The sequence below is a fragment of the Condylura cristata genome, unplaced genomic scaffold, assembly GCF_000260355.1.
Source record: "Condylura cristata isolate star-nosed mole 26May11 unplaced genomic scaffold, ConCri1.0 scaffold00014, whole genome shotgun sequence".
In the NCBI taxonomy this organism is placed as follows: Eukaryota; Metazoa; Chordata; class Mammalia; order Eulipotyphla; family Talpidae; genus Condylura; species Condylura cristata.
Window position 1 is genome coordinate 33,638,808 of NW_004567115.1, and position 25,479 is coordinate 33,664,286.

At 35.5% G+C, this 25,479-nt stretch overlaps 1 protein-coding gene across 12 annotated transcripts in view; it reads right to left on the reverse strand.

Moving 5' to 3' along the window:
* Positions 1-15,167: 15,167 nt before the first annotated feature.
* The window catches only part of MBNL1 (muscleblind-like splicing regulator 1), a 166,007-nt gene continuing 155,695 nt past the window's right edge, over positions 15,168-25,479 (reverse strand). For 5 of the 12 annotated variants that reach the window (XM_012724871.1, XM_012724875.1, XM_004682337.2 and 2 more), the window contains 4 exons: positions 24,925-24,960; positions 24,160-24,254; positions 21,171-21,245; positions 15,168-18,569 (listed from right to left, as the gene is read on the reverse strand). In XM_012724871.1, the coding sequence (XP_012580325.1) occupies positions 21,189-21,245; positions 24,160-24,254; positions 24,925-24,960 (188 nt within the window). In that variant the 3' untranslated portion in view covers positions 15,168-18,569; positions 21,171-21,188. The remainder of the gene's footprint in view (positions 18,570-21,170; positions 21,246-24,159; positions 24,255-24,924; positions 24,961-25,479) is intronic. The other 7 variants (XM_012724865.1, XM_012724866.1, XM_012724873.1 and 4 more) reach the window with 5 other exon arrangements.

Genomic DNA, 25,479 nt, shown 5'->3' on the forward strand with positions numbered 1-25,479 from the left:
GATATGGGATAAAGGGAAAGAAGTAAGGATTCTTGGAAGTAAAAATTGATGTTTAAAAATTAACACTTTCTCATGTTTTTAAAAAATGTCCAATTATATTGTAAAATATCCTTCACCAGCAATGATTTAACTTATTTTCTTTACTGTGCTTTTTAAGTAATTGACAAATATCATTTTTAGATTTATTTAATGCATAATAAATGGCACCTGTATTATTCATTGTACATTTCTTTGATTACTAATTAGTTTTTTTTCATTTTTTTTATTCTATTTTCTTTTGAATATTCACTTCTAGGCCTTATGTGTTTAGGAATGAATTTTTTACAGCTCTGTTGGATTCTATGCAACAAAGAAATTTTTGTAATCATTTTAAAATTATCAAAAGAAAAGAACTTTTTAAGCCATTCTAAGTTCAATTTTGGCATCTGTTTCTATTATACAAAGCATATCTTTATAAATATTCTTGCCATACGAAAATGTAATATGTAGTAGAGAACAAGCACTTTACATGGAATACTTCATTTAATTCTTCTTGTCAGTGAAATTCCTTTTGTACTCAAACAAAAAGTTATTATTACTGTGGTCAGTAAAGAGGTGACTGAAGAGAAGTTTAGAAGATAAATTACCAGAAGTTATGTAACTAGTTAGTGATGAAGCCAAAATTAGATTCCTCATACCATATTCTTAAACCCCTACAAAGCTCCTAATACAGGAAGCATATTTTAAAGGAAGTGTGTTTAAGAACAATGTATCACATGGAACCTGTTAAAGAATGTTATTTAAGCCTTGTTAATGCTGTAATATTTTGAACTTGAGCTTTAGTATTGTGGTCAGAAAATAGCAAAAGAATGGTGTAATGATTGCCTCTCTACTGAATAGCTGGAACTACAGGGATATTTTTGTCATGTTCCATGTGAATCCACAATGAGGGGCTGTGATGGGCTAAGAGGTGGGTTCTTCATTAATCCTCAGCCTTACTGTAACCTTCTCAAGAGAGTCCAGAGTTATTTAAGCTTTCAGAATCAAAATAATGTCCTCATAATGTTTTCAACTTTCTTTAAAAAAGGTTTATGTAAATTTCATTTGATTAAATGAGATTACATATAATGGACATGACAGGGTATTTGATATATAATCAATGCTCAATAGAGTTACTACTTTAGGTTTGGGTTTCCAAGATTTGATTGGATATGCAGCATGTCAAGCATCTCCATATGATTTGCTCAGGTGCTATCATTCTTGAGAGGTACTAAACACTTAATGCTTGCCAAGAGTTTAACTAGAAGAAAATAATCCAATATAGAACTTCTAACAGGTTCTTATACATTGGAAACTTTCCATTGTATACTAAATTACTCTTACAGCATCTCTGGACAATTTCATGTCCTCCAAAACCTCTGTACCTTGACTTATTCATTGTGTAAATTACTGAAATAGGCTTAAATAATTGATAGAGGAAAAGTATTAAGGGACTCATACTTTTAACAAGATTTTGACTCCCACTAGCCTCATTACCTTCCCCAAAAGTACTTTTCTGTACTTTGACTACTGTCTCTTAAAACAACTAGCTATATAGCTTAGTACTTTTTCATGTTCAATTACTTGTGGATTCTATTTTCAAAGTAGAATCTATTTGTACAATAGTTCATTGTTTTTTTAATCAACACTGTTATAGGCACAAATATTTAAATATTCATATAACACTTTGGAAGCAATTTGTTTTGTAGTGTCTTATAATATGAACTATTCCTGATTCCATAATTTTATTCAAAAAATGCCCAGTGAAACACATTTTTATTCTCTTATCCTTCATATAAATCAAATTTTATTGTCTTCTACAGATTTATTGTAAGTTATTTGTTATTTTCAAGAACAGCATAAAATCCAAAATGTGGCTCTCCCTGGTGGCACCGTGGGTTAAAACACAAAGCACAGCATTGCAAGCGAGCCACAGCCGCTTCGGTGCAAGTTTCATCCCTGGCCCTGGAGGTGACCACATGGCGCAGCAGACCTCTCCTGACTCACCTGCTGCTCCCCCCAGCAGTGTACTTCATCAATTTGCCTGTTCTGCTCCCCGCTCTGTCTCCGGTGAGTCCTCTCACCACCCCTGTCCTTCTGGCCTATACCCCACTTCTGTATGCACAAATAAATAAATCTTAAAAGAAAAATCCAAAACGTGCTCCATGTAGGAGCTAATGTGACTTTACTTTCCTCCACTCACTGGATGATGCAAAGGGATTTGTAGAGATCAAATGTGATTCCTAAAAGCAACTAAGATTTTTTTTTATAACCTTTGTTTATAGCATTGTACATGACCTATGGTATAGGATCTTTGTTTCAGGCATTGTTACTACACCATCCAAGCTTCCATAGTCTCCTACTAAAGTCCATTAAAACTTTTTGAATGACAAACATTTCATTTGAAGGTATTTTATAGTAATACCTACATATAATTATTGTCTGTTTGGGCTTTAACAATTCATTGTATCTTAATTGAAATGGCAGTACTAATTCTTATTCAGGGTGCTCACTAGTTCTATTCCTAATGTGATGGATAAATCATTTGGAGGACATAACCCTTAATAACCTTTAACAAGACCTCAAACTGTAATCTGTCAGAATTATTCCCTGAATTCAGTTATTCTTTCTGCTTCTGCTGAATATTTATATAGCAATGAAATATTAATAACTCCTAGGAGAGTTGGTTAGGTTTTATTATATCTTAGAAGGAACAATTATTTCTCTGAGAGTCCAAGATTTAAATTGAATAGTCTAACCATGGACTTCAACTTCAGGTACTCCTCAAAAAGTAATTAATCCAGAGAAAGCTTTCCAGCGAGACAGAAAATTCCATCTTTTCTAAAGAAACTACATTGATGCTGGTGGCATAAAAATGAGTGAAATGTTACTTTCTTGACTACCATTTATTAAACATGAGATTTCTGTAAATTTTCCATTTATCACTTTATCAAATCTGCATGTCTCTTTCCTTGGTCATCATGTAATTAAATGTAATCTAAAGCCTCTGATCATAATGCTTGTTCATAATAATGTAGAGACCTTGTCCCATGCATGGCAGAGGTGACCCTTGGAATTTCTATTTGCAGCTCTGTCAACTTCAGTTTTTGTGTACAGACTTCTTAACGTGTTTATTTTCTCAATCTGAGTTATCCATTCCTGTTCTTGAATAGATTCTGACTAGAGGCATGCAAGTGAGAGAACATATGTTAATTATGTCTGCCACTTATACTTTTACTATGTGTAGGATTTTAATCTCATTGACATTTAATAGATAAATTGATGTACTAAATGCTACCTTAAAAATGATTGTCTCTCTTCTCACAAGGACCTTAGATTCCAAAATCACATTTTAGTTATTTTGCTTGACTATTTACTATTCGGTCAACATGTGTCTTATTCATGAAGTTGAGACAATTATGTAGATTATTCAGATCTCTTTTTCCATGTGAGTTTTAATATCTTTTTCTAATGGTTAAGGTTATAAGAATTGTTTTCCATGTAAATTAAGTCTAAATCAAAAACCTAGATATATGTATATATTCAAATGTACATTCCTATTTATTTGCACACACCTAGAATGAGGTAGCCCTACACCCAATATATGGTTTGAGTATTTAGACTGAAGATGTCACAGATACACAAAGTGAAGAGGGAAAGGTTTATTACTCACGTGATAACTCTTCCAGAGACATCAGATTGCCACCCACACTGGTTAAAAGTGATATGAGTAAACAGGGCTTTCAATTTGATTAAGAGCTGGGAAATTCCTGAACGTGACTTGAATTTCCTTCAGGAAGAATATCAGCCATTCTTTTCAGTTTGCCTAGATCTGAGACAAAGTGGAGAAAGAGAAGCTTAAAAACTGTCAGTAGGAAAACATCAAATAAAAGAATTAAGGAATTATGACAACATTATATTTGCACAAACAATAACACAGATCTGCGCACACCTTTCTACACACTCTGTCTCATTTCCATCTTTTCACATGAGATTTGTGTGTTGCAAATCTTAGGTTCCTGTAAACTCCCTGGCTTATAGTTCCTGCTCCCTTTTTTCCAGGAGCCATGAGTAGGGAAGTTAAGGGGAAATCCATATTTCCTACCCCTATCACACCAATTTTTAGAACTGAAATTTATCTTCCACATTCTCTGATGTTGAATGATTTCATATACAAAAGAAGTTATATGTTTTGAGTAATAATTAGTTATTTCCAAACTTTAAACCAAGGCCATGTAGCTAATCTTAAGAGCTTCTCATCAGACGAAACTGATGGAATCCTTCCAGAGTCAATGCACTTATTTGTGTTAATATTTTGAGTTGTATCATGGAAAATGAGAGATTATTTCCTCCTGAAAAATTATTGAAGTCCTAAATTCCCAAACACAAAATAGCAATGTTAATTTCCCTCCCTCAGTGAGGCCTCTCTCTTGCCACCTAGGTAGTATTTATTGGCTTGTCTTGTGTATTTTCTTAGTATCTTGGTCATATCTTGTGATAGAACTTAGCTTCAAAACCATAGGACTTTAATTACATCTAGACTGTTCTATTTCCCTGGTACCCAGTAGATGATAAATATATATATTTCCCACTGAAATTCTTCAAGTCACAAAAAGTGTTACTTTGGCAAGAGATTCAGTGAGAGGAATCGTGAATATACATTTGGATCACAGGAAGGAACAATGTAGATAATTTATGTATAACTAGGACAAGTTGAATCTCAACAAAATGGAAGGATATTATTGAAATCATGACGATTTCCTAATTTATAGCAATATACTTCTGAAGAAAGTGTCCCACAGAACAGATTCTCTAAAACATATGCCACTTACCACAGAACTGAGGATCAGCACAATACTCTGCTCTTCTTTAAGGTAGATCCTGGGTCAGAGGGCTTCCTAGGTTACATCAAACACCAATACTGACATCTGCTGGAAATGCATTCTGCTCACAGTTTCTGTACTTGGTTCAAAAGAGAAGAAAAAGTGCACAGAAACAAGATGATAAGAAACTACCAAAGAACCACATGAAGAAAACATGAGAATGAATAACCTAGGACATTACTTTTATTGAGTATTTAGCATATACATTTTTTCTTATAGGTCTAGGAATTCCTAATTCTTATATAATAACATTTAGCGTGACTCCCCAAATGCATTTGATATATTTTAAAAACATAGTAAGATACATAGCTCTGTAGATGAGTCAACTAATTTCTAATTTATGTTTCATAAATATCTTGGCTCATACTGTCTGGATCGTAGGACTAAATCATTATAAGTTCTCAGTTTTTCTGGGTATAAATAACAGCATTTTGATAAGTGGTTTGTTGTGGTTTTTATTATTCTGTTTTCCTAATTTTTTTGTACTTTCTTGCTTGTGATAATAATTAGGTATGTGGGGAATAGTTAACTGAAGAAGAATATAAATTTCTCCACTTGTCCATAAATATAATCTGATTCAAAATACTTCCTTCTACAACAATTTTTCTTATTAAAACTTTTTAGTGTGAGAAAAAAAAAATCTGTAAGTTAAGGAAAAATTTGTATTGTTTAAAAACTCCCAAAACTTGCATATTTTAAAATGATTACATATAAAAATTAACTCCTATCTTCCTACTGTAAGACTTCCATGTCAAGATGTGTTCATATTTTCTTCTAAATTTATAATATAAGTTTTCTTTTTGGGCAAATAAAGTATATATTTTGTCTCATTTTGCTTTTTTATTTTTAATCTCCTTATAATAAAATATAACAAGTTTACAGAAAAAGTCCTAAGATACAAATGCACAATTTACTGCATTGTAACAAAATGAACATTCATGAAACTGTCACTCAAATGAAGAAACAAATCACTGTTAACCTACTTATAAAAACCCTAGTTGGATTTCTCAGTTGTAATTCACACCCTTCCTTTTATTGGGATTTTAATTTTATATAAATAGGGATGCAGTGCATCTTTTGTTTTATGCTTGACTTATTCTGTCAACATTTTGAGTTTCATTTTTGTGTCTGCTTTTAACTGCAATTTTTTCTTCACTTCTCAGTAGTATTCCATTTTATTAATATATCACCATTTGTTCACCCAATCTATTGTTGATGTGTATTTGGATTTTTTCCTGGTTTGGGACTATTTCTAATTCTATTGCTTCTGTAAGAATTCTTGTGATGACGTGCAATACACATGCAGGCATTTTTGTTGGATATAAACCTGAGTATATTTGCTTTGTCACAGGTTATATGATTGTCAACTTCAATAAGTAACGCCAAATATTTTTTATTGGAAGTCTTAGCTATCTGTGCTCTCACCAGCAGTGTATTCACTTCATATCTTGTCCAACCATTGACATGGACATAACATTTTCATTTGATCAATGGGTTGGGGTTATAGCAGCATCTCATTTTGTTTTGAACTTGCACTGATTTTTCCCCTTAATAAAGTATCTACATCAAATGGTCCCTTGACCCTTTTCCTAGTGAGTTGTCAGTCTATTTATGTTTCTAAATATTTTTTCAAAATAAATTCATCTTATTAACCCTGTCATCTTTACGGTTTCATAATGTTTACTTTTGTTGCAGAGTTGCTTAATATCAATATGGTTAAATTTACCAAGTCACAGCACACAAATAACTTCAGACTGAATGTCTCTTAAATCTGAGATTCCTGCATACAAATAAGTTCATCTTAATGGACATCTATTTTATATAGTTAAGGATAAGGAAAAAGGTAATGATCGGGTCCATTAAGGAACCCAGGTATCTGCAGATATGTTCTCCCAGTTGTGGGCTAATAGCATTCACATAGATAGTCCAAAACATTGAAGATGCAATCTGGTAGTTAAATTCCCCATTCTCTCATCAATAATACTGATTTTGCCAGACACTTCATGGATACTCTTATGTCCTTTTTCCATCTCTATCCCGCCACATCCAATCAATTACACATCCTACCTCTTGAGACTTTCATACTTTACCCATCCTTCCCATCCCTGCAATAATCATGATTATGTACCTCTCAGATTTCCAACTATATAATAAACACAGTTGACTTAGTCCAAACTGCTTCTCTCCTAAATTCTCTGCTTAATTGCAAGACCATTTTCCCCTCACTTACTCTCCTTTATTTGTTACAACTGGAGACAATTTGGGCTATCTCCTGAACTTGTGCTTCCTAATATACAAATCTAAGACCCCCAAACACATGTCATTGATTTATTTTAGCCTCTTCCTGTTTTACTCAGTAGATGCAATAAACATTGCCTTTAAATTAAAAGTATTAGACTCTAGCAATCCACTAAATGTTGTGCGATCAAAATGCAGGTGATTATCAATTTTCCTTTGATTTAATGAACTTAAAATTTGGTTACTGTGCAATTATAAAAGCCCAAGTAATGTTTTCCTTTTTCACTACCAGCACGATGATTCTTTGAAAGTTATATGACACTGAAAAACTATGAGAGATCTGTGCATTCGGACATTTTGTAACCATCCCAAGTCAGCTAGGTTCACCACTAGTTCAGGCAGCTTAAAAGAGAACTTTGGAGGGTCCTTCAGAGTGATGGGTTAAGTCTCAGCGCTATCCCTATTACCTTTACTGCCTGAGTTCAACCTTCGCTGCTGCTGCTCATCTTACCAGTTTTGTTTCAGTAGATCTGCATGTTCTGCTCCCCACTCTGTATCTAGCTGAATCCTCTCACCCCCTGTACCTCTGGCCTACAATCCCTTGACATCATTCCCACAGGTTTTTTTTTTTTTTTTTTTTTTTTTTTTTTAAATCATATGCAGGGGGAACAAGCCAGCAATTCTTGCATTCCCTCTTGTAGTGTCTTCCTCTCCCAGCGGGCTCTCACCCTCTTCCAGCCTTTCTGCCATAGCGGTCTTCCATTTTTTATGACACATGGCAGCAAGGGGCACTGAACTGGCCAACACATTGCCGATATAGTTTACTGGTCACTGAGTTCCTCACTCACGTGCACAACTGCAAGACTTCTCAGGGTCAGGGAACAATAACAATGGGATTTATTTAACAAACCAGGGAAAAACAAAGAGTTATAGGGGCCAAAAATCTCACTTGACGGCGGTGTCCAGTGTTTTTAAGTCCTAAATAAAAGTAGTTAAGGTGATGTCTTCCACTACTGAGGACGGAGCTCTCTGGAGGCAGAGCTCCGCTCCCAAACATTAAGCCACCAGTTCAAGATGGCGTCCTCCTGATTCTGTAGACCAGGAACAAGTGGCTTGGTTCCAACTCATGAAGACAATAGAAGACACCACAGGAGATGCTCCCGCAGGTACAGGGATGCCCCCAAGAGCTGCACCTGAGAAGCTACACTCAAGACAGAAGCTGCAGTGGCTGAATGAGCTGACAAATGACCACACTCCCACAGCTCAGAGAGGCGCCCAGCTCCAGTTCCGGGTCTCCCCCTTTTCTGGTAGGCTATAACAGCCACCAAACGGAAACAGTTTCAGCTACTTGCTAAAAGCTTCCAAACTTTTCCTCTTCAATGTTGGCTGCTGGAGGCTGCCACCTACAGAGGCGCAATGGCCTTCTGGAAGATCAATGCGGTGGGGGCCAGAATCCACTGACTACAAATGCTAAAAATTTAAAAACCTTGAATCCCAAAGACTGAGAGAATCCTCCGGCTTCCACAGTCCCTTCTTGCACATCTATTGCTCCACCCCCCAAATGTGATACTTTTTAGCATTTTCCCTGGAGCCATCTATCTTCACTAGCAATGCCCTCCAGGAGACACCACCTATAACAGTCTTTTGACTTCAGCCCTCTGCTAACACGTAAAACCTCAGCCACTAGGCATACTTATGCACATCCATGCCATCATGCAGATATTCAAGCATCTACTGCAGTCAAGGTCACAAGTGATAGCCACAGAGTGTAGCAGCATAAAATCCTGACCAGTTTCACTTACCCTACATTGGGATTTGTCTTCTGATGATGGCAGATTCATCTTCTGGGCTCTTATTCCCCCTTTGTTTTCTTAAGTATTAGTGATCTTTCCTCTCCTTTCCTAGGGCAGTCTGTGTAGTCCACTAGTATGTCAATTATCAATTTCTAGTTACAGTTATTTGAAACTGTAGGGGCAGAGAGGAAATGTCCACCTGTCCCCACAAGGTTCCTCTTAATCTGGTTGAGCAACCAAATTGACACCAAACAGTTTAGTAAGAGAAAAGAAAAAAAAAATTAATTACATATCTATGGCCAGTGTTATGAAATGTGGGCATATATCCTGAGCAATAGAATGAGACAGGGCTGCAGCTTCAAGGACTGTGGGGGAGGGGACTCATGAGGAGGAAGGGGTGACTTACATGATGAAGACTGCATTTTCTATAATTAGATTTTTCCCTGACATGGAGACAGTTTTCTCAGATAGATTATTTCTATCTGTATATTATACCCCACTTTTCATTCTTCTAGGTAGTTCAGAGAGTGATAAAATTTTCCCTTGAGCCTGCAGTGTCTTTTCTGAGTGACATGAACATAAAATAATCCACATGCCAAAGTGACAAGTCTTGAGAATTCTGTTGTGAACACCTCTGGGAGGCCTGTAATTCAACACATACATCTTGCCAACTTTTCTTTGGGTTCTCTGGGCATGGAAATTTATTCTGCTTAATTGTATTGTCCTCAATGTCTACTATACTGTATGGTACAGATTAGCATTTTTTAAATTCCTATAGAAGAAAGAATAGGACAAAAGAATGAAGAAAGGGTGGGTGCGAAAGACAAAGAAGAGGAAAGAAGTAAAATAATATGAATTGAGGCATTCTTCCATAGTTTTTTTTTTTTAAGATTAATTTATTGATTAATTTTTAATAATATGAATTGAGGCATTCTTCCATAGTTTTTTTTTTTTTTTAAGATTAATTTATTTATGTATACAGAGCTGGGGTACAGGATGCACCAGAGATAGAATGGGGAGACAAACAGGCAGATCTATGAAGTACACTGCTGAGAGGAGCAGCGGGGAGATAGGAGAGGTCTGCCGTGCCATGTGGTTCACCTCTAGGGCCTGGGATCTAACAAGCACTGAAGCGGCTTCGGCCAGCTTGCAGTGCTGCACTGTAACCCATTGTGCCACCAGGGAGGGCCCCCACAAAGTCTTTTAAAGTATTTACCTCTCATTAACTATAGATTGAAACATTTCATCTCTTAATCAGGGAGTTTTAATTAGCAGTGAACAGGTGGGGAAATAGTTTGTAAATGAATGGAGTGACTTCCAAGATGCTTTTATGCCACATCAGACGGTAGAAGTGTTCAATACATCTTTTTATAAGGAGGGTTCTACTAAGAATTGAGAGTCTAAAGGTAAATGTGATTAGTAATCAGAATCTTGGAAAAAATAAAAAAGGAACAGGGAAGACTAAAACGAAGCCAATTAATTAAAACAAGATAAATATATCAAAAAGCATCCAGAATGTAAGTGTGTATTTTCTGTAGTAATTAATTTCCACTAGAATTCGTAAAATCTGTCCTTCTTCTGCATCACTGTTATGCTAATTAATGCAAGCTCCCAGAGCCTTGGAAAAGAAGTAAATATGTAAATAAGACAATATAGTAGATGAAAAGGAAAGACATTTGCATGCAATACAGCACACTCAAAATTTCAGACTTAGAAAAATTTAAAGACTAGAGAAAAATTGTAAAGGTATGTTCTCTTTCAACAAGAATATTTTTATTCTCACATACCAAACTACTCCTTCCTACATTCTGCTTTCCATAGATAAGTTATCATATTTTTTTTTTATTCAAGGAGAGAGAAGTTTTAATGTAAAACATTATAATCACTCTGTTCTGTGGTACAGTTAAGAGGAGAGAGGCGGTCTTTGCTGGGAAATACCAGATCATTTCTCCAGACTATTTTTCAAAAAATGAAAGTATTGAGAGTCTATTTATCTTCTTCATATTCACTAGTTACATTCCTGGCCTGAAAAGTATAATTCCATACAATGTCCCTACTCTGCTTTTTCAATCAGGTTGAGAGAGAGATTTTATTAAAATTCAAGGAAGCTTAACATTCAACTAACTCCTAGTAAATAAAAAACGCAGTGCCAGGCACTGGATTCCAAACAGAGATCAGTTAAACAGATTCCTCTTTTCTTCAGTTTGGTAAATGACAAAACTGCTAAATTGGGCAGAATAAATTAAGTGTGGAAATAGAGATTAAAAACAATGTGTCACAAGAAAATAGAGCAAGAGATAATTCACGTTGACCTCATCGTGTCAGGAGGAAAGAGAAGGATGCTTCTGGATGCAATGACCTTTCATTTATAGAAGAGATGAGTCAGTTGAGCAGAGTATGTTGCACAAAAATAGTTGTCTTTAAATAAATAAATATTTTTTTAAAAAAGGGCCCTCCCTGGTGGCGCAGCACTAAGAAGCTTAAGCCACTTAAGAAGCTTAAGCCACTTCCGCATGAGTTCGATCCCCGCCTGCCCCGGAGGTGACCGCATGGCGTGGCAGACCTCTCCTGACCTGCTCGCGGTTACCCTCAGCAGTGTGCTTCGTCTGTCTGCCTGTTCTGCTCCCCACTCTGTCTCTGGTGAATCCTCTCACCGCCCCTGAGCCTCTGGCCTATACCCCAGTTCTGTATGCACAAATAAATCTTAAAAAAAAAAAAAAAAAAGTTGTCTTTTTTCAGAAAATTATAACAAACATATATTAACCAATTTTCATGACTAAAGGTATCTTTTGGAGGGTAGACAGGTGAAGATAACCACCTAAATAAATTGAAAGGTCAAGGTCAATTAATTGATATAAAATAGAAACGTGCTATAAATCAAATATAAATTGATAATCTCACAGAAACTAATGAAAATTTTAGAGGAGAATTAAGACCAAATGTCACACTAAGAGGAAGTTTATTAATATTCTTTAACTATTTTTTCTTAAAATAGCATACATGAGTTACTGATTTTCTTATTTTGTGTAACTTTCAAACTATCAGCAGCAAGTAAATGCTCCATAAAATGTTTTTATATTCTAAATTTGTCAGTTTTTTCCCCCTCTATTGGTCTAAGCAACAATGTAAATGAATTTAACATAAAAATACACAGATTGAAGTAATTTAAATAAAAAACAGTATGTATACTAAAAAGTTAAAAATCTTGAAAACCCAGAAAATATAGTCTCCTATAAGCCTATCACTAAAATTATTTTCCAATGTCATTAAATCAATTTTTTTGTGCATTTACCTGCTGTAGGAAGTGATGTTGTATAATGGGACTTTAATATTTGGATTTTCTGCTCAGTTTTGCCATTGTCATTATATAACTTGAGGTAAAAGGGCTTTGGACTTTTGCATCAATAAGTTTAGGGTTCTATGACACTTCATTGCTCTAAAGTTAAGTCCAACTAAATATTAAATAGACTGCTCACTAATTTCTAATCTTCAGATTCACATGTCTGCAGGTTTCTAAGTCCATAATGAACTTGGGGTTCTCCTGGTTTGCATGAACAATCTTGGTCATAGCTGTCCTCATCCAAGCAGCTTCCTGCAGCTATGACTCTGGAGATGTAACTGAACACAACATTGAATTTCCCCATACAACTCTATGTCTAGACCCAGTACAGATTTAAGCTACGCACTTGGACTTGAGGAAATCCCATCAATGTGCAGTCTTCCTTTGGAGGCGCTATTTTTCTGTGGGTGCTTTTATTCCTTAATGTCTGTATTCGTGACCAAGCAGAACTATAAGCAGTGGCTGCAACTGTTATAATTTCCCACCAGCGAAAGTGTGGCCCAGGAGTAGGATCACACAACGCTGGAAACTACAGGAGTTCGCCCAGGTCCAAAATCAGGTATTCCATAACCCAGTATCCATCAAGAGGCAAGTGTGACTGATAGTCACAGTCAGCACTTAAGTATCCAGTGGGTCCCAACCACATGAAAAACCTCCAGGTTTATTCTTTATCTCTTTAAAAAAAAGAGTTTTTTCTTTATGAAACCCTACTAGGGAGAAGGAAACAGATGACTGTTCAGTGAGTCACTTCTGAAAGACTTAAGCAGTTCGTTATGGCAACAGATTTTATCTTTTGTGTTTTCTAACCGGTTATTTATCATTTCTAAAATGATAAATGCAAGGGTAAGCTGTTATTTTTAAATCCATTTTCAACATTAGCCAAAGAAAAATAGCACATGGACAAAGAAGAAAAAGCTCCAGCATCAAATTGGCAGAGAACGGAGACTCCTCAGAGGATAATGAGGAGGAAGACCAGCCCCCTTGGAGGTGGGGGTCGGTGGGACCGGTGGTGTCCAGATCAGAGCAGGCAATGCTAGGTGGCTTGGCTTCAAAGGTCAGCCCCAAGACGCTGGCAGTTAGCTTTTTTGGAGATTCATAGTACATAGAACCGGGGAGAACCCAGATCCACCCTGGAGGAGGTAGAAGAGAGAAGTGATGGCTGAATATGGCCTCACAGTCGCGGCCTGAGCACAGCCTCAGATTCACCACCCAGCTAAGTGCTGTGGTTGCCAAAGGCTCTCCAGGGGCATCAGCTGGGATCAACTATAGCAAGCACGTGTGGAGTGCTGAAGGCTGGGAAGTGAGGTGGACCATTCTGAAGTCTTTTCAATGAGAACCAAAGTTGTGTTGACAGAATATGAGAAGTCAAAACAAGTCCCATAGAATTTAAAGGTCTACCCTTCCTGTTCTTAAACTTCCGTGATTTGAATACAAATGACTGAACATTTGAAGTGGCTATATTCCAGACGTACACAAACTTCCAAATTCTTAAACAATAGTATAATATTTTCTCCAGAACATATCGAATATCTTGATATTAAAGTGACACTCTCAGAATCAACAGAGTGGACTTAAATACAACTTGAAAAAGTAACAAAATCTTGTTGCTGCATGTTCCATGCTCACAGCATGTCAAATGACTAGTCCCTGGATGATGGGTATTACTGTTCAAAAGTGGCCTCAGTGTAATGACAGATTGCAACCTGAGGACCATTCCAAAGTGTAAACTCCCAGTGTTACCACACACAAAAAAAAAAAAAGTTCTAGCAAATGAACAGTTCTTAAACAGCCCTATCCTGTAAACTGAGGACCCCTAGTGGCCCCCTAGGGTAATAGCTTCCTTTGAACAATCAGCCTTTGCTGGAAATTTTTCTATCAGACACCATTTTCCAGATTCATGGATATACTTTTGTGATTAAGAAATTACGTCTCACTTAAAGTACTGGAAATATCACAACTTCCTTTTGCTATTTTTCATTCAATTGACAACTCTTCACCCCCCCCCCCCATCCCCAAGCTATCAGTAATTGGAGAGCCAGATATTTTGGTATTACTCAAAAAAGGTTGTGAACCTCTACTTTAGGTAAACATCTCCAGGGAAACTACTCTTTTTGATGAGCAGTGCCTAGAATAGTTGAATCCACAAATAAAGAAAAGTCTTCTATACAATTCACTAAGTAATACACTTATTGTATGAACTACAGTTGCAGAGAAAAGGTTTCTATCTACAAAGGAGAATATGTGGCTTTCAACTAAATATCACATGGCACATCACAAAAATAAAAACAAATGATCAATCTGTGGACATTACAAAATGCAAAGTATACATCAGGCTTCACTTCAAACACATTTGTAACACATCATCAAAAAGCACACGCACAAACGTTACGGTGTGACTGGCTCAGGGTGTGTGTGTTTGTGTGTGTGTTTCTTTTTGTGTGTGTGTGTGTGTGTGTATGTAAACTCATGCCACACAATCAAATGTCATTATTACTTCACTACCGAAATATTACATTAGACTGCCAGATTTCCAGCACTCGTCTTTTGTGACAAGGAAATTTTAATAGAAAGACAGACCTAGTGTTGAAGAGAAGTTCACCTTTTCATTACAGTTTCTATCCTATACCTAAATCAGTATTAACCTGCACTCAAAGTGTCAGTGGGGGGGACGGTAAGATTTTTCAGGAAACACTGGGCAGAGGTCGGCAACACTTCATGATTCCCATTCTCAGTGTTGGTATCAAAGGACAGCTGGTGAGAAAGGCAGTGAATGTGTGACTTGCAAGCTCTTAAAACCATTTAATGAATTATCTTATCAGTGTTTGTAAAGGTGGACGTGGAAGGACTTTGAAAGGCGCAAAAATAATTTACTCTTTAATCTCACATACACAAATATACTTAAGAAAGAGAAGTTTTATTAGGGCAATTTCACTTTATTTTTTCCATACAGCAAAGTCAACTACCGCAGTAATAATAAAATAAGCATAAAACAAATTGCAGCCCAAGACAAAAATACATAATTTTAAGCAACTACAAGCAGAAAGTAAGTTGTGATTACATAATAGTAAAACCAAGCACTTCTGTCCTTTCAGCAGATGAAAGTGGAAGGGTTGCTGATAAGTGCAACATTATAACCAGCTGGAGCTAAGGCTGGATATAGTAATTCATTAAACAAGTGCCCATTATCATATTTGCTTTTTTGAGTGTTTCTGAGTTGAAAATTAAAACCGTGAAATTTGAACTGTGTTTTATTTTTTCACCTGCTGAAAGAACAGGATCCTACAGCAATTAAAAAACAATCACATAACAACTATAGCTACGGTGTGCTGTTTGGTTTGCCTGTTTATGGTTTAAATTTGTGAAAGTCAATACTTGTTTTGAAGATTTGTTTTTGTGAACAATAAACCACTGATATTGGCAGAAACTGATTTGAATAATATATGTCCTTAGTATAGTTCTTTCTCTCTTTTTTTGTTGTTGAAGTTTTAAACATGCAGTAGTTTTGAAAAATGTAAGGAATATTTGATCCATGATTTCACCTTAATGGTTGAAGTACCTGCTATTTTTGGTAATGATCTTCAGGCAGATTTGGCCCAATGAAGTTTTTGTCAGTCATGAGATCTCGGAAGGATGGCATATCTTTCCAGCTGAAAAAATCCTGGCAAACTACAAGCTGTCCACAAAAAGCAAAGCAACATGTTTGAAGGGGTGTGGAGTGCTAACTCTGTGCCACTTTTGCAAGCAATTTTGCTCAGTCTGTCATTTTATTAGCCTTAACAAAACTCCTTGTAATTATAGACGTTTTTATTCAAAATAAGATCTTACTATTATACAGGTTTCTCTCTTTTGACTATATACAGAAGTGCAAAAAGTCAACCTTCTCTCTAGACGTTCCAACATGCTAAATTGCAGCATAATCAACCCTCAAGAGTTTGCACACACGCTATAATTCTCATTACGTAAACTTTGAGTATTTGGATTATCAACAAAAAGTCCCTTGTTCTATTTATTGATTATGCAGCTTATTTATAACAAGGCCTGATATTCAGGGATTTCAAAAATATTAAACAATACTTTAACATTTGAAATGGATACAGTAGAAAATAAATTTTATTCTAATATCTAGGATCTAGATCTTCTTATAATAACTAATTACAAACAAAATAAATCATCAAAATATTACTCAATTGTCTGCCAGGATTGTTGCCATAGCAACAACTTAACTTCTTACTTAGCAATGATTATATATTTATAAGATATCCATATAAAAGATCTTTGTTCTTTTAATGAAAACTAGACAAGAACTAACAATGACTGACATTCTTACACTTTAATATTAAATCAGTAAAATATAAATCATTTAGTTAACAATAATACGAATATTCATATGACACTACATGTAATTCAAAACTGAGTATGTTATGAAGGAAAAACTACTTTATTTTTTTTGTATTTTGAAAAATTCATTGGTAAAATCTAATAAAACAATAGTCTATAAACTGAAATGGTATTCAATTGTTAATAGAAAATGAAATCTAATAAATGTAGGAAATGAAAAACTACATTTTAACAAGAAAAATAAGTAATATTCTATAATGTAACTAACTACAATAACATGTGAAGTCACCATTACTCTCTTAACACGATTGAAATTACATTGGTATGGGTTCCAACCCGTAATGTAATAATCTAAGGCTTTAATAGATGTACAGTACAATCAGTAAAATCAACACATCAGTCTTATATTAGAAAGCATCTCTCTCAAGCATAAAAACTTGCAGTAAACTTGGAAGTATGGAAAGTTCTATAACTGAACTTTCACTTCTCCCATTCCACTAGCACGACCAGTGACCTGGCCCCTACTTCAGCAATTTTTAGAACTGCTGAACAGAGCAAAAATATCCTTTTCTAGCTGCAACATCCAAACCACAAAAAAGGAATTCCTTTGGATGAATCCATTCTTAAAAACTGAATGCACATCTATTTTTTTTTAATTTTGTAAAAGGCTTTCTAAGGCTATAAGCAGTTAATCTGAACAAAACAAAACAAAACAAATCACATATAAAAATTCACCCATGTACTTAACCCACCCAATTACTAGGTTAATTAAACATATCCCATTTTCATATTTTGGTTTATCATGCATCTGATGACAGTGCTGCGTTCTTCTTTGTTTAGAGTCACTATTTTAAATGTGACTGTGATGAAGCATTTAAGCAAATGTGAAACCATTTTTGCAAAGCATTTATAGTCTTTTGACTTTTGACAGAGCTATAAATAGAAGCAAAATAATTTCCTCAAACATTTTTTGTTATCGTGTCTCAGAAATGGCATATCCCTTTTGAATAACATGTTATACAGTATAGTATGCATAAATATTACACTACGATGCATTAAAATAATTTTATATATATATCTATTATATATATCTCCAGTATGTGTGAGTTTATCTGTATTGAGAGTTTGTGTTGTGCTGTCTATTGTTATTGTTACTGTAAAGTTAAATTGGCCATTTCTGAGACAGCTTTGGTTTCAAAAAAAAGAAAGAAAAGAATGGTGCCCTTTGACTGATTAGTAATAGCAAATAAGCAACAAAATGTGGCTCTGAAAACAATAACACTGAAGAAATAATACTCTAATTTGATGTACAGTCTATGGCACTTCATGAGAATCCTTAACAACATGGTACTTAAAGCCATGATGTGCTTTAAAAGATACACAGTTGTGGTTTTGCTTGGCACATTCATCTCTGTCAGATCCCTCCCTCACCAGTCTTACAATCTATTACATTAAAAATATTACTCTTAAACAAAAATGACTGTGCATGCACGCTCTCATCTATAATGGCAATTTTAAATACAAGGTGCACCTTTGTTATTTGTAAACCTTGAAAGAAATAAACTTATTTTTAAAAAATTATATCTTGGTCTACAGACGTACCAATACATAATAGAATCATGGTTACACCATAGTCTGTCTTTTCAAGATGGCATGAATATATAGGAAACTAATTAAGTATGCATCTTTTAATGCATAACTCTGTGCTAGAAAAGAAAGACAATGCTGTTCTTTTAGACAGGAATATCACCTCAGCACAAATATCAATTAAATGTACAAAGTGTATAGGCAACAGTGTGCAGTGGATTTCCATGTTCTTTTCTTCTGGTTAACATGCAATAGGTGATGTCTTGTGGCTGAGGGGTTTTTGTGTGTGTTGCTTGACGGTATATACAATATGGCTAATGACCTCGTCCTTTACTCTAACCAAGCACACTGTCCTTTCCTCTTTAGTATGATCTACAAGGGAAAAAGAGATAATCTTGGTTAAAGCAGACAATATGCAAAAATAATTTCCGACTCATAATTGATTTAAACACATGACTATCATCAGATTTACATATGAAAAACTGCTTCATTTGTATGACAGTCTAAAATTGTTTAGCAGCTCAGAATAAAAAGACATGCACAGTTGAATAAAATTAGGGACTGTTTTAATACCAGTCAATGCTAAGCTAAAAGGGTCAATACATTTGCAGACTAAGGGGCATAATGCAGCAGGAATCTTTCTTATACTATCATTGTGGGGCAGAATTTAAACTCGCTTTCCTCCTAAAGTCTAGTATGTTTTAAGAGAAATGACTTGGCCTTCAAAATAAAATCCATGTGCTATTAAACATGATTCATTATATCTGGGTGACAATTTGCATAATATGTGTTGGGTATGGAGGAGAGCTGTGCTTTAAGTGACTGGGTAATTTAAAGTTTGTAATTTTTTTCCTGAAAGCTGAAAAAGGAAAAAATCATTCCTTATGTTCCTGATGAAACAGGTTGGCCAGCTATTATAATGAGCTCATAAATTAATAGTTCCAGTTTTTACATAAATTTTGCTCCCAACAGAGTATCTTTACATATCAAAGTATGCTTTCAAAAACAACCCTAAGATTGAAAAAGAGCAACCATTTGTTGAATAAATGTAACATTAAGAGCCTAAGCTTCAATACTGAAAAATCTACCAGCTTACTGATTACTGATGGACTTATGGCAATTTGGCATCATTTCTTGCAATTTGCATAACCACTGAGATGTAGAACCTAGTTATATGTATACATTCACCAAACGAACCCGGTGGACTATAAAACCTTGGAAAATTTGTTTTTCCATGACATAAGGAAAACTTGTCTTCCAAACCTACAAACTATGAAATGTTAATTCAAAAGTGTGGCTATTGTTCAGAGCTTAGGAAACAGATAAAAATCAGGGCCAATACGTCACTTCATGATTACAGTATATCGTTGGTAGTATTTCTTGAGTTGAGCCTATCATTTCTTTCTTACATGGCACTCAAATTCTGTCAATGCGCTTCTGCATAGCTCGAATTTGTGTTCTTGGTATGGATTATCACCACAAGGGACTCTGAACCATTTCTCTGCCTCAATATACTGTCTCTTCCACCAGACTCAAAACTCTCTCTTCTCTACTGAATCATCTTTGTTGCCTAAATTCACTTATTTTTTTCACTCTGCTGGGAAGAATAGCTCTTTCATCTTTGCTGCAGGAAAAACTTGTTTAAACCTCTTTTGTTTTAATAGAATATACTGGTATTTACATTTTTATCTCACTGACAGGGTAACTATCTCATAGTAACAACAACCTATCATTACTCTGCTTAATTACTAGATTCGGTTTTAAATGTTGTGACTCTAAATATAAGTCCTTCACATGCTTCTAAGCACATATTATGACTTGAATGCATGTACACTGGCTAAAACATCCTCTACCGATGAAAGACTATCAGTTCTGCCAGAATCTCAGCCAATGTCTCTGAGAGTGAACAAGACTTAACAAATAACTTTTGAGCAGTTGCAATGTTTTCAAAATTGTATGATCCTCTAAGGTGACTGATTACTCTGAAGTATCTAAAGCTCTTTGGCTAAGTAGATGTGTGTGCCCGTGAGTGAGTGAGTGAGTACCTTTTTATTAAAACTCACGGTTGAGGGCCCTCCCTGGTAGCATAATGAGTTAAAGCACAGCACTTCAAGGCTAGCCGAAGCGGCTTCAGCACCAGTTCAATTCCCAACCAGGGAGGTGACCCATATGGTGGGGCAGACCTCTCCTGACCAGCCCACTGCTCCCCTCAGCAGTGTACTTCATCGATCTGCCTGTTCTGCTCCTCACTCTGTCTCTGGTGAATCCTCTCACCATCCCTGAGCCTCTGGCCTGTACCCCAGTTCTATATGCATAAATAAATAAACTTAAAAAAACAAAACAAAACTCATAATCCACATGCTAATGTCTGTGTGGTGAAGTGTGGGGGAAGTGGCTACATGTTCACCTAGTTAAAAAAAATAATAATAATAAAATAAGATAAATGGGTCCCTCCACAGGGGTCAGAAAACAAGTCAAATAGAGCCTGCTGCCTACTTTTATAAATATTAAAAGTTTGACTAGCACACAGCCACACCCTTCATTTATATGTCATCCCTTGCTGCTTTCAGCTACAATGGCAGAGCTGATTAGCAACACAGATCAGACCAACCAGCAACATCAGAAACCACAGGATCCCATAGACAACAATATTCACTATTTGGCCTTTTCAAGAGAAAGTCTGCCTGAAACTTAGAAAGCTTATGAGCCTCCGACCTATTTAGTTTTAAGTGTTTTTTTTTCTTCATGTGTATTTCTAAAATAAAATACAAGCAAAACTGATTTTCCCTTAGCGTTATATACATCAAAATAATATCAACAAATTCCTTGTAAATTTGAACGAGGAATTCTTCATAACCTAAGAGAAAAATATGATTTCTAAAAAGTTTCATCATGTACATTATACGATTGTTATCTTTACAAAAACACACACACACACTCACAAGTACACATTATATTACATAATGCACTTACTGTTTAGTGATGATAATTCTACATCTGGGTAACATACTTGTGGCTAGTCAGATGTTCGGCAGATATTATGGGTATCTAGCAAATAAAAAATTATTTAATGAATGACTCATGCAAGCAAGCCAACAACCAAGAGATGAAAACATTTTTCATAGTAATTTTTTTTAAGAAAAGTGAAATTCAGCTGTGAGGTGACAGTTCTTATCTGGTCAACATAACAGTATGTTAATGTAAACTTAATGCCAAAATTGCAGTTCATACTTTTAAATTATTGTGTTAAATACTGTTCTATGAACGTTATCAGGAAGTAAGAGAAGTCGAACTATCAAAAACTCATGCAGAGCAGTACTGAAAGAAGCCCTTTTTGTTGGCCTACACACACACCCCTGCGGCCTCATTCTTTAGAAGTCCGGAAGTCAAAGTAGAAATCTTTAGTAGTCCGGAAGTCAAAGTAGAAATCTTTAGTAGTCCGGAAGTCAAAGTAGAAAATGTCTTGCCTATTTTTTGTGCAACCAACTTCTACCATTTTCATTCAACTTATGGTACCTAATTTCTTCTCAAATTAAAAATATCAGAAAGGAATTCTTATTTTAAAAAACAGATAAGAACGTAAGTTTATTTCAGAACATGTCTGGATTCTGACTGCACGTTTTGTTGTATTTTAAATGGTAAGAGAATTATAGAACATGAGAGAAAATACAACGAGGAACCAATATAGAGATGACTGATTTCAAAAAGTCCCCAAAGCCCAGAATTTCCAATCAATAGCCTGATTCTCCTTTAACTCAGAATCTCGGCTGCAAACCTGGAAAAGGCAGCAGAGAAGATCCAAAGGATCAGAGAAAGGGCTGGAAGCATGGGTTCTAATCTAGTGATCCATTTCCTCGCTGTATAACCTTGAGCAAAGAGCTTGAATACCCCACACTTAAATTTCTTCACCTATAAAATGGCACTAATCCCACTGCAGCAAGGTTGATGAGATTAGTGAAGTCACATACATGAAGGCATTTTTGTTGTTGTTTCAATTTAGATGTCCTAGATTATACTTGACATATTACAATCCACCATCAGGAGTGTAAATTACAATGTCCCCATTTTATGTCCATTTCTCAGCTGACATCTTTACACAATTTACGGCATTGGCAAATGGCACGAAAATGTGCTCCAAGCATAATGAAGCTTCTCATACCATTTTTCCTGCTGCTGCAGGACAGGATGTTGCACCCAACAGTGTAGAAGCATCAAGGATGGGGCTGTCGAAACATACCAAGGACCTTCAACACCAATCGATGCAGATGAAGGGCCAGCTATAAACTTCTGCATGCATGCAGGCTGCATTTTGTGGCATCAGCTATCTCCAGCATTGCTAATGTACTGTAGCCATATACATATGTATGTATATGTAGATATAATATATGTGTGTATATATATATCCATTCCTTTTTCTTTCTTTTTGTTGTAAAACAGTATGAAATCCCAAGATTATGCATGAAATGGTCACAGCACAATGCAAAAAGTAAAGTGTCCCCTACAACCCAGGTGGCCAAGAACATGTTGAAATTTGCTTTGCTATAGTTTTGCTTACACCAGCAATTCTATAGTCATAAGAGGTACTCACAAGAGAATTCAGCATCATTGATCTGCACATAAATAGATTGCATTGAATCATTAAAAAAATTCTGCCATAGATTACTTACTAACATGCCACATATGTACAATCTAGCATTCTTGTTAATGAGTCTGAGGTGTTAGCATACATCCAGGGCTATTTTGACAAGTTTTGGAAAAACTGCGGATTCCTTGCCAAGAAATGTTTAAAGCTTGACTGAAGTTCTAAAATGCATCCATTCTGGTATGCTGTTTTAGAACATTTTTAATGGCTATATCAATAGTTAATAGTTCTTCAACAGTACATCTTGTATTACAAAAACAAGGATGGCTACTATTCATAGCAATAACTATCAATTCAGATGGATTATAATTGGACAACTAGACACACATCTGATATTGATTCTTTTTGGAGTCACTGGCTACATTTTAGCTGAAATTTTATTTGGCTCTGAATTTTATCATATACTATTAAGTTTATTGAACTTTATTTTCATAACATATCTATATATTCATGCCAAAACCTATTTTACATAAATTTGACTTTGATACAATCAGCATTTTCTAGAACATAATTTTAGAAAGGGCCAGAAAGTTCTGGTCGAATCAATTTTTAATTTTTAAATATTTTAATAATCATTTTAAAAAAAAAGTCACTCTTGTACATTATGAAATTTCAATTTCTTAAACAGATCTTTAACACTGAAAAGTAAGTATCTTGCGTAACTGACAACCCATAAAGTTGCATATAATAGAGGATTCAAGGCACATATGTGGGCTTTTTTCCACTATAATTCTCCAAAATTTTTACTGTATACTTACAGACATAAGAGCATTTAGAATTTGTTTTTTCAGCTAAAGCTTGGATATGCTATACACAAAATTTATTTTGAATATACAATCTGCTTAACAAACAAATATAACTATAATGAATCTATAACAAACCAGTTACAAGAGTGGTTCATTGTGGCATATTTGGTTTTTTATTAAGAATTTAGGCAATAATGGAGAAATTGCATATACTGAATATTCATAATAAAAATCTTAACTTTACATCTGTCTTTGGCTCAAATACCTGCATGTTTGATTGAGACCAAAAAAAAGAATTGCTTGTGTAAATATGATTTTAGTAGCTTTAGAAATGGAGCTGCGACAACTTGGGAGCATTTATAAATGGCATAAAAGCATTCTGCTGCTCTTCATAGAGAGAATGTGTAGGCCAACAAGAGGAATCTTTGAAACCCCATGCTAGTAAGCACCCTCTACAGCCCTGACATACACACGATTCCCACTGACCTCAATGGGAAACCCACGTGCGCAAGGGCTCTCGGACTGAGCCCTATTAGAGTTGGTTTTTAAGAAACAAAGCTGTAAATTAGCAAACCTGGTTGGCTGTGGCTGTTGCAGCGAAGGGAACACTTGTGGCAGATGTTGTTGCTGCGGACACAGTGGCTGGCGTAGCACCGTGCACCATGGGAACTTTCGGAGGGAAAATCATATAAGCAAACATACAGAAGAGTGTAGCAATATGGAAACCATGGCAACATGGACGAGAGAATTGGGCATGGTATTTATCACAGCAATAAGCCATGTGACGGGACATCATCACCAGCGAGTGACATGCAATCACAGCGCAAAGCAGGACAACATTCCAAGGAGAGAAGGGGAGGGAGATGAAAGAGAAAAAAGGGGAAAAAAAGCTTGTTACCATCAAATCAAGAAAATTGACACAAACAGGCTTAAATCGCTAAGTCAAAAATAAGAATTTTACAGTGTTCATAGACATTCAAAATCTAAGTCAAAATACAGGAATTTACTTCACACATACAGTTATCTGCTTGAATGACAGCATTTTTTCTTATTTACTATGACAAAATATACAGTATATTACTTAAATAAGATAGATTTTTAACACACCAGAACTCAGAGTCCAATCAAAATCCACCAAAGGTGACTGAAGGAAACTTGTGTGTAAAGAAAACATTTATGTGAGTCCATGTCAATTAAATAGAAAATGGCATTTAATTGACAGGTGTTAGTAAAAGGGAAATGGACTTGCCCAATAGATACAAGTTAAACTTAGCAGTGGATTTTGAGGGGCTGTGAGGTGCACCATAGGTTTAAGATAATCAAGAAACAAAGCACCTACCAACACTTGTAGCGGGTGTCATGCACAATATTGAGCCTGCCCATCATGCATTGCAACAGGAAGGTGGATTTGAAAGGGAAAAGAATTAAAACATCCCATCACACGTGTAATTAGGAAATTCATTTGAACAAAGAAGAAAAATTGTTATTATGGGAACAGTGGCATGTATCCGTCAGCACAATCAAATCATACAATAGCACAGTGATCAATTAGAACCAGTCTCAAGTGAAGAATAAAAGCCAGTTTAACTGTGTGCTGGTATACTTTGTTTCTCCTAATTGCTTCATATAAATAAAAGTTTTGGAAAAAAATTTAAACCTGCTTCATTCTATTAAAAATAATAGCTCAATTTGTTTTGTTTGAATCTGGGGACTAGACATCTGGCCACTTTGCTATTTCTGACTTTAACATATAACTATATTATTAACTTTTATTTTCTACTGAACACGTTAAAAAATTAGAGAATTTTTTTATTATTCAAATGTAACTAATAAAACGCATAAAACGGAGAACAATGCAACAAAGCCAGCACATTCATTTTCACTGCCTAGGTTT